This window comes from Topomyia yanbarensis, chromosome 3 (assembly GCF_030247195.1).
Source record: "Topomyia yanbarensis strain Yona2022 chromosome 3, ASM3024719v1, whole genome shotgun sequence".
Classification (NCBI taxonomy): domain Eukaryota; kingdom Metazoa; phylum Arthropoda; class Insecta; order Diptera; family Culicidae; genus Topomyia; species Topomyia yanbarensis.
The window spans coordinates 411448602-411459105 of NC_080672.1; the positions used below are offsets into that span (position 1 = coordinate 411448602).

A 10504-nucleotide genomic window follows, 5' to 3' on the forward strand; every position below is an offset into this window, starting at 1 on the left:
TATGAGTGAATTCAGTATCAACCGATTGAGTCGGAATCGGTTGTTTTGGATTGGACGGATAATATATTTGTTCGATCATGGATGTCTGTTCTCTGTGCGTATACAGTGCCACCTAGCGGCGATAATGTGAGCAAGTAGGTTTTCTCCATGTAAATTGTCGAAAAATCCCATACAAACTTCAAGCACGTTGATCCGGTAGCTAGACTTGTTCGATTTGGCTCAAATTTGAAGCAGACGCTCCTGGTGGGACTTGGAATCGACTCAGGGGTGGGCCGATAGAAGTCCTTTTTTCTTTCATTCTAATAGTCACCCTAATTTCAGACGGCGCCGGTGGTTGAGTGGTAAGCGTGACCGCCACTCATTCCAGTTGTCCTGGGTTCAATTCCAGCCGAGGTCGTTGAGATTTTTCTGAGGTGAAAAAATCTGTGGTCAAGTCTTCCTTCGGAAAGCAAGTAAAGCTGTTGGTCCCCGGTTGATGGATCAACATATAGTCCAGATAGTGGAGTCACCTCTCTGGCGTCGGTAAAGAAAAACTAGAATCCAACTTCTATCTATACTTACTAACAAAATATCCTCTTCCCGTGATACTTGTGGAGTGCGCAGTAGTATATACGGCCTCTAGCAAAAGCAAGTATCGGACTAACCATCCTTCTCTTTCCTTCCGCGATCTACGTTCGGGCCTGGCTGGTGCCGGTATTGATCAATAAACTCTTTAGGATTACCAGGAGTTGCACATTGAAAGATGGTTTTGCTACTCCCAAGCATAATTATCTACTGATTTCCTGTGCAACTTCAGCTAGTCCAGATCGACAACGAAGTAGCAGCCAGGGGTGGTCGCACAAGCTCAAGCTCAATAGTCACCCTAATTTCAATGATTGGCGAAAAACTTGTTGCTATTACGTTTATGCACACACTTCCCCTGCAGACATTTTTCAATCAGCTTATGGAAGTAATAAACATATTGATCCGTAATACCTTCGATCCAGCAAACTGAGCCAACTCCGTGCCAAGAGAAGCAAACCTCAACCATAATATTCTCTTCTCCATGGTTGAAAGTATTGTGACTGACATTCAGAATTTTCTGAACTTCGAACCAATCATTTCCCACCAAATCCTACCATATTACACCTTTGTCTCAACTGGCCATAGGATTTTCTGCCATTTTTTCTTTGAATTTTGGGAACTAACCCATTTGCTCTTTGTCTAACTGCAGTCAAGTTTCCAGGTGTCTACTCTTTTAGTAAGACTTCCCTGAGGCTCCTACCAACAGTTAATTCCATGTTCTGTGTAGCAATGATTATATCAGGTCATGTCTGATCGTCGATGCGGGTTTAAATGCATCCATAGAGTGGAAAGTCGTTTGATATGACTATTATCAATGGCGGAAGCTTTCTGTGGCATCCAGTGGCTATGTTATGACGAACTTTGAAAACATGTTGTCGATCTTTCTAGACGACGAGAGCAATACTGCCTATAATCACAAGTCAGTGCCATATAGATAAAAAAAAACCCATTGAACATGGGACTGACATGCGATTATGGGCAGAATATCTCACAGCGATTTTCCCTCTTTCGCAAGTTCTTTTATCCAAATCTGTCCCTTTCACAAAAATGATATTTTCAACCCCTTTTTCTCTATAGGCTTCCAAAAAATACTCTGGAAATATGTTTTTAGCGCAATTTTCGATGTTTCTTCTCAGTGAAATATACTTACAATATCTACTATTAAAACTGCCAAATTAGCAAAATGACATCCTACAAAGTTGATAAAGTTTATTGACACATCATTACTAGTTAACTATACAACTTGTAGGTTAGTGACGCAAAAAGAAACGTCTTCCTGTTTTATGCGTAACTGCACTTCTTAAAAGCTTCATGAGATGTTCAGAGGTTCTCATTGTGGTGCGCCAAACATTACAACACCTGCTTCCAACCTTAGTGGTAAAAATGCTTCTTTTAACAATCTTCAATAAAGCAACTTTGTTACGTTTTTAAAGCATCCTTCTGTGAAAAGTACGAATTTGGATCGCTTGATATATGGCTCCTAATTGAAATTAAAGAAGCGAATGCAAAGAAAATTTACATATACAAAAGTTATCGGCAATTATAATGACCTTGTTTTTTGTACCAACTTACCCCTTGGACTGTATCCCCTGGATTTGGTGATGAGCCCTGGTTTAGGACTCTTATAAACTCGGAGTGTCCCATGACAGAAATCCTGAAGATGACAAAATACCAGATGATCTTTGCAGGCCAATGGTGCGTGCTTGCATTTACCAGTTTTCAACTGCAACCAGAATATCTGTTCAGAGAACAAAAGGTGAAATCCGAAATCTTGTTAGCTGTCGCAAATTGATGCGGAAACAGCTTAAAGCTGTAATTTTATTCAGAGTTAGATAACGCATGTAAACAATATAAGTAACTCACAAATTTCGGTGTGCGAATCAATTTTAATCCGGGGAAGACTATTCCTCCACTCTAAACTATCTGTGATCAAAATTCTAGGTTAAGCATGAGCTCCAATGCGTACAGCTTTAGTTCTACTCACTGTGATAATGATCTGTGATTTTAGTTTTAAGTCCTAGCTGTAAGTTAGTTTAAGTCAATTTAACAGTCTGATCGCGTTCGATGTTGCAAAGAAAAAAAGATTGTGCAAACGGAAATAACTGCTGATGACAAGCCATGTCATCTTCCCACGTCAATTGACAGTTCATACCGGTTGACGCGCCGCTTGCATTAGGCCGCGTTCACAGTGGTTGCGTTCGCATAGTAAGGCCGTGTCCACACTGCGAAGCAGTGCTGGCGGTAACATCCTCTCCCCCGTAACACTGGTCACCGGTCCCAGTTTTACCATCTGGCTCAACCTCCAACACGGCCAATTTTGACACCGGTCTACGCAGTAACCCCCTCGCAGTCTGAACCACAGCTTGCCGAACGCGTCCGTCTTCTGCAGTCACAACTTCCTTCACTCTTCCACGTAGCCAGCCATTTCGGCGAGTGTCATCAACTACGAGGACCAGATCTCCAACAGCTACGGGAGTCACTTCTCCGAACCACTTCATCCGCTTAGTGAGCATCGGGAGGTATTCCTGAACCCAACGCTTCCAAAATATGTCCAGTTGATGCTGTATAAGGTTCCAGGAACTCTTCACCGCATAGGCAGGGTCACTAATGTTAACAGCCGGCTGACGCACTCCCTTAGAGCTTCCTAATAGGAAGTGGTTTGGTGTTAGAGCCTCACCTTCGGCAGCGTCTAAAGGTAAGTAGGTAAGTGGTCGACTGTTGACGATACCCTCGGCTTCGACGACTAACGTTTCCAGTCCTTCATCGTCCAGCTTTCGATCGTTCTTGTAAGCAGCTTCCATTGCCGACTTAACTGAGCGCACCATCCTTTCCCACGCGCCACCCATGTGAGGTGCTCCTGGCGGGATGAAATTCCACTTTGTATCTTCATTTGTGAACGTCGCTGCCAATTCGTTTTCGATTTCTTCCTGCAGCAAACGTTTGGCACCTTGGAAGTTGGTACCATTGTCGGTATAGATTTCCGCTGGCGCTCCTCGCCGACAAACGAAACGGCGAATACACTTGACGCACGACGGTGTAGACAGGCTATGGGCAACCTCAACATGGACGGCACGTGTGGTGAGACACGTGGATAGGCAGATCCAACGTTTGGCAGCGCTCCTTCCCACTTTCACCAAGAACGGCCCAAAGAAGTCTATGCCGGTGTAGGTAAACGGCCGACAGAACGATGACAATCGAGCCACAGGCAGCGGTGCCATTCGAGGAACCTTCGGGTTCGCTTTCGCGACTTTACACCACTGGCATGCAGCCGCAACTTGCTTCACCACCGTCCTTAACCGTGAAATGTTGTAGTACTGCCGAACTTCATTCACTACCGTCTCCGAGTTCCCATGCCGGCAGGCTCGATGAAAGTCGTGGACCACAAGCTTCGTTACATGGTGTTTTCTTGGGAGAATCGCCGGGAACCTGGCATCGAATGCGGCATGTGGTGCGGCTCCAATTCGTCCATCAACGCGCAGCACTCCGTGTTCATCCATTGTCGGCGTTGTTTGATACAAACGGCTTGTCTTAGGCAACTCCGTTTGTCCTCTCGTAAGCGAGGCCATTTCTGCGGGAAACTCCTGCCACTGTACCATTCGTATTATCGTGCTCTTCGCTTTTCTCAGCTCGTCCTGACTCAGATGCAGTAGTTCCGGCTTCTCATTTCTTCGCCTCCGCTGACAGTTGTCTATGAAACGGTGTACATATGCTATTGCTCCAAGAAGTCGTCTCCACCTCGAGAACCGGGCGAAATCCACCACACACTCCGGAATAGTCGCTCCTTGGATCACCAAGCAGGGCCGTAGTTCTTCTTCAGGAGCCGTTGATGTTTTCACTTGCTCCGGCCAATTGTCTTCGGACAGCCGTAAAAACTCAGGTCCCTTAAACCATTCGTCGCATTCTTTCGGGCATGAGTTCTTTCCCCACTTCGTGGCAGCGTCCGCTGGATTCGATTTGCTGGGAACCCACCGCCATTCAGCTACATCCGTTGTAGAAAGAAGCTCTCCTACTCGGCAGGCAACGTACTGCTTGTACCGACGATGATCGGCTCGTAACCAGGCCAGCACTGTTGCGGAATCACTCCACAGAAACCGCTGTTTGACTTCAACACTGTGGTTCTCCTGCACGAACGACATCAAGCGGCTGCCCAATACCGCTGCTTGAAGCTCCAAACGGGGAATCGAGAGGGGTTTCAGTGGAGCGACCTTTGTTCTTGCCGCAACTAACGAGCATTCGGCTTTGCCTTCTATGTCAATCACTCTGAAGTATGCTACAGCAGAAAAGGCAACTTCGCTCGCATCGACGAATACGTGCAGTTGCAATCGTTTGTACGTCTGTTCGGTCGCTTCCTCGAAGTAGCACCGCGGAATACGCAGATCTCTTATCTTCGGGAACAGAGCGGTCCACCTAGACCAACGTTCGAATATTTCTTCCGGCACCCTTTCGTCCCACTGCAGTCCGGCTCGCCACACGTCCTGAAGTAGGATCTTGCCGTGCACGAGGTACACACTAAGAAGCCCCAGTGGATCAAATATTCCCATCAAGCACTTCAATATCTGTCGTTTAGTTGGCCGCTCGTCTTCATTTAATACACGCTGAATTTCCTCCTTCAAATTCATCGAGAACCGCAGCTCATCGTCGGTCGTCTGCCACAGCATGCCGAGCACTCGATCGCCGTCCGTTGTACTCAAGCAGAGATTCTTGCTGGCGTTGGTAGCTTCCTCGTTCAGTCCACGTAGAACTTCGGCACTGTTCGACAACCAATTTCTAAGGTGGAATCCTCCTTTCTGATGGATTGCTCCGACTGCGCGGGAAACTCTTTCGGCCTCATCCACACTGTCGAAGCTATCCAGATAGTCGTCCACGTAGTGGTTTCTCTGGATTCCCTCGACAGCTCGGGGATAGCGAGCGACGAATTCTTCGGCGTTTTTGTTCTTCGCATACTGGGCTGATGCTGGCGAACACGTGGATCCAAAGGTCGCCACGTTCATAATGTACGTTTCGACAGGCCTTGATGGATCGCTCCGGAACAAGAAGCGCTGAGAATGACGATCCGGTTCACAGATTAACAACTGGTGGAACATTTCACGGATGTCTGCCGAAACTCCCACCTTGTACTGACGAAAACGCAGCAGAACTCCGGGAAGCGAAGATAACTGATCCGGGCCTTTTAGTAGCATGGAGTTCAGGGATATTCCATCTACTTTCGCTGCCGCGTCCCATATAAGGCGGACTTTGCCCGGTTTCCGGGGGTTCGTAACTACTCCTAACGGCAAATACCACACTCGTTTAGGATCGGCTAGTGCGAGCTCCTTTTGAGTTGCACGGTGCGCATAGCCTTTCAGCTGATACTCCGCTATTTGCTTCTTCAGATTGGCTGCCAGCTCGGGATCTCGCAGCATCCTACGCTCCAGACATTCGAAACGCTTCACCGCCATGTTGTAGCTGTCCGGGAATTCTATTTCGTCGTACCTCCACAGTAGGCCAGTTTGGAATTGTTCTCCTACTCGGATAGTCGTCCGCTCCATAATCTCCCTAGCTCGCGTGTCTTCTACAGATTCCAGCACGACTGGCGGTTGAACTCCGGCATCCTCCATAGAAAAATAGTCTTTCACTGCATTGTGCAGCTCCTGTTCGCCGGTACCGGCACATTCACAAGCGTGATAATTCAACGAATGCGTATCCCTACTTTCACCACCGCCAAATATGCACCATCCTAACCGTGTTTTCACGGCAATAGGCTCGGTTCTCTTTCCTTCTCTTGCCTGCAGCGGTACCGTGAGGTTCGCATTGTTAACGCCGATCAGCAGACGGGGAATCGCTTTCGCGTAGCTAGCGATCGGCAGACCTTGCAGATGGCGGTAGTGTCGCGCCAGCTTGTCGTAATCTAGATTCTGTTCCGGTAAAGTAAGCTCATTTACAGTACGAACGTCGTTGATCGTGAACTGCTTGTTGCTATTGGCTCCCCTGATGAAAACTCTCACTTGCTTCGATTCCGATTCAACTCTGGTGACGTTTCCGGTCCACTTCATACACAACGGTGTCTTCCGACCGTCGATACCCAATTGCTCCACCAGGCTGTTCTCGATGAGCGACAAGTCCGAACCATCATCCAGAAATGCGAAAGTTTCAATGGTCGCTCGTGGCCCACGGAGAGCGACAGGAATTATGCGGAAAAGAAAAGTCTGCTTGCCTTGCCGATGTGTATGGTTCTGAACAATCGACAATTCTTGGGTTGGTCGCTGGTTTGCATTGGATCGATTTGAATGTAGCAGTGCATGATGACGGTAGGTACATCCATCGATCACGCACAGCGTTGCGTTTCTGCAGCTTCTCTTCCCATGTGCGTTGAGACAACTCCGGCAAAGACCTTTATCTCGTACGAAGTACCATCGGCTGTCCACAGTATACGCCTTAAATGCGGTGCATTCTGCTAGACGGTGACCTGATTTCTTGCAACATATACACGCTCGATCCTTTTCGCTCACTACCTCACGAACGGATTCTGCTTCGTTGCTATGCGTGTTCACCGCTCCTTTGTGTCTCGGCTTCTGCTGACTACTGTTACTTTCGCCGGTGTAGTTTGACACACTGCAAACGGCTGTGACGACTTTGAGCATAAAATCTCCAAACGCCTTGAGGTTTACTACCGGGTGCTGTTGTATGTAGTCCGCCCACTGCATCTTGGTGTGTACAGGTAGCTTCTCCACCAGCTCCATCAGCAACGTAGGATTCGAGAGATGTTCCTGCTGTCCCGCTGCTTCCAGGTGGTCGCAGAGGCTGCGCACAGCCATGCCGAAGTCGATTATAGTTTCCAATTTCTCCGCCTTCGGTGCCTGGACACTGCGCACTTTTTGTAACAATGCACCGATTAATAACCCGGGTCGCCCGTATAACAACCGAAGAGTATCGATCACTTGAGGCACTGATTCCGGAAGCAGCAACCTGCTTTTGACAGATTCGTACGCGTGCCCTTTCAGGCAACGTTGAAGACGCGAAAGATTCTCGGCACTATTGTAACCGCACGCCAGCGAACTATTCATAAAGCTACTGATGAAGATTGGCCAATCAACAGGATTGCCAGAGAACGAAGGTAGATCGCGGGACATCACTTGACGCGCGGCTAGCTGCGAGGGGGAGGGGGTGTATTGTTCAACGACAGGCAGTCCCGGCGGAGGGGGAACTATGCCTGTAGATAGTGACGGATTTACGTGTGGCATAGGGCCAACATTTGACAGTTCCATATTGGGAAAAACTGTCCCATTTGCCAGTGGCGTATGGCCTACGATTGGCGGTCCCGCAGTTGCGGATACTAATCCGGAATGTATACTTGGATTTGCCTGTGGCGCAAGGCCAACATTCGATCCCGTCGAGGGAAAAACTGTATTCATGTTGTTCGATGGAACCGTGGCCGAGGCTGCCAACGTTCCGAACTGTTTCATTATGTGTTGGAGGGAGCATCCATAGTTGGATGGTAATGGTACACTAGTAGGTGGATAATTCAGTGGCTTACCTTGATGTGCTACGGGGGGAACGGGGGGCTGGACTTTACCTCTCGAACCTGCTACCTGCTGTCTCTGAGTGATCGCGCCGGTATACTGCTGCTGATCACAAACGGTGAGACCCGGTTGTTGAGGGTCGAACAAATTGCCCAGGGTTGTTACTACGGGGGGCACGAGGAATTCACCCTGTTGACTCCGATGTGCCTTTGGGATCGCGCCGGTATACTGCTGCTGATCCCGAACGATGAGACCCGATTGGTGAGGGTTGAACGAATTTCCACACGTTGGCGCTACGGGGGGAACGGGGGGCTGGACTTTACCTCTCGAACCTGCTACCTGCTGTCTCTGAGTGATCGCGCCGGTATACTGCTGCTGATCACAAACGGTGAGACCCGATTGTTGAGGGTCGAACAAATTGCCCAGTGTTGATACTACGGGGGGCACGGGAAATTCACCCCGTTGACTCCGATGTGCCTTTGCGATCGCGCCGGTATACTGCTGCTGATCCCGAACGATGAGACCCGATTGGTGAGGGTCGAACGAATTTCCACACGTTGGTGCTGCGGGGGGAACGGGGGGCTGGACTGCGGGGAGCACGGAGAATTCCAATTGTGGGTTCTTAGGTGTTTTCGGCATCGCGCGGGTATACTGCTGCTGATCTCGAGTAACCAGACCTGGTTCCGATGGGTTAACCACCTGTCCCAACGTTGGTTCTCGATCGCATAATTGCATGGCCGGGGAAGCTGCTGCCCCGCCTGTCGGTTGATCCATCTGCTGACCATGCGCGCTTGCACCCTGTTCCATGCACTGCTGTTGCCACTGCTTTACTCTATCCTGGCTCGTCCTGTGACTGATCCGGCTCCTATTACTAGCCGTTTCTTCCAACTCCTCCTCCAGCTGGTGTTTCTCTGCTAGATGACGTTGCTCTAATTCCTGCTGCTCTTTCAGTCGCTGCATCTTCATCCGTGCCGCCTTTGCGCTGGAAGTGGGAGTGCACACACTCACCGGCAAACAATGCCTACATGTCCACGGCCGGTCTGCAACAGACGATGTGACTTGAGCACATGACATGTGCCACCAACCATCGCATCGGTCGCATTGAACGCAATCATCGGCCGATTCCGGATGGGCGCAGCAAACACAATCCGATGATTTTCCCTGCTCGGGCGTTTTGAGGTTGGGATCCGTATTTGGCATGGTGAAATTCAGCTGGGCACAATTCGATACCTTTCCCGGCCACGAAATTTCTTTAAGATTTTGTTCAGAGAACAAAAGGTGAAATCCGAAATCTTGTTAGCTGTCGCAAATTGATGCGGAAACAGCTTAAAGCTGTAATTTTATTCAGAGTTAGATAACGCATGTAAACAATATAAGTAACTCACAAATTTCGGTGTGCGAATCAATTTTAATCCGGGGAAGACTATTCCTCCACTCTAAACTATCTGTGATCAAAATTCTAGGTTAAGCATGAGCTCCAATGCGTACAGCTTTAGTTCTACTCACTGTGATAATGATCTGTGATTTTAGTTTTAAGTCCTAGCTGTAAGTTAGTTTAAGTCAATTTAACAGTCTGATCGCGTTCGATGTTGCAAAGAAAAAAAGATTGTGCAAACGGAAATAACTGCTGATGACAAGCCATGTCATCTTCCCACGTCAATTGACAGTTCATACCGGTTGACGCGCCGCTTGCATTAGGCCGCGTTCACAGTGGTTGCGTTCGCATAGTAAGGCCGTGTCCACACTGCGAAGCAGTGCTGGCGGTAACAATATCTATAACAAAACAATCAAAATCGTACGGCCTATTTGATTGTCGCTCTCGTTCATTGCTTGAAAAAATCTTCTATGGACGAAAATTCTGCTGTTAGTGGTAATTTTGAAGCCACTACAATAAAACCCTAAAAACTGGCAAGGTTTTGAAAAATTTCCCAATTCCTGCGGAACAGATCGCCAAAAAACAGACCTAAATAAGTTTTAAAAGTAAAGAAAAGTAAAGTTGTAACGCTAACACACGCAACAAACACGTTAGTATACAAACGCTTGAGCTCTTCGTGATCATACACGCATGCCTACGCCCGCGATCTCGCAAACATGATAACACTCCGGTGATAAAGTGAACGTTTTAGCGTATATGAAATATTATTACATTATTGCTGTTATCGTCATGTTGTTGTAAAACTTTAAATGATGATACTTGATTTGACCTTTAGTTTGCTTTACTTGTTTATGCCACAATCCATTTCTTGACAAACATATGATTACAGCTTAAAAGCCAACTGTCAAAATTCTCTTCGAATGGAAATTCCGGATAAACCGTTATTGGTCGAACACAGTTCATAGCAGTTAATGAAAGAGAAAACTTTTGTCTTTTGTTTACTACCAATATCTGTGATTGGCGCGTAACGGTTTGTCTGGTATTTCTTTTCAAAGTGAATTTTGAC

At 47.7% G+C, this 10504-nt stretch overlaps 1 protein-coding gene across 1 annotated transcript; it reads right to left on the reverse strand.

Moving 5' to 3' along the window:
* Positions 1-2718: 2718 nt before the first annotated feature.
* LOC131693965 (uncharacterized) lies at positions 2719-9684 on the reverse strand. Its single transcript, XM_058982271.1, has 3 exons — positions 9570-9684; positions 9449-9508; positions 2719-9395 (listed from the first exon to the last, which is right to left on the reverse strand). The coding sequence occupies exon 3, from the start codon at positions 9261-9263 to the stop codon at positions 2748-2750; it is 6516 nt and encodes a 2171-aa protein (XP_058838254.1). The 5' UTR covers positions 9264-9395; positions 9449-9508; positions 9570-9684; the 3' UTR covers positions 2719-2747.
* Positions 9685-10504: the final 820 nt, after the last annotated feature.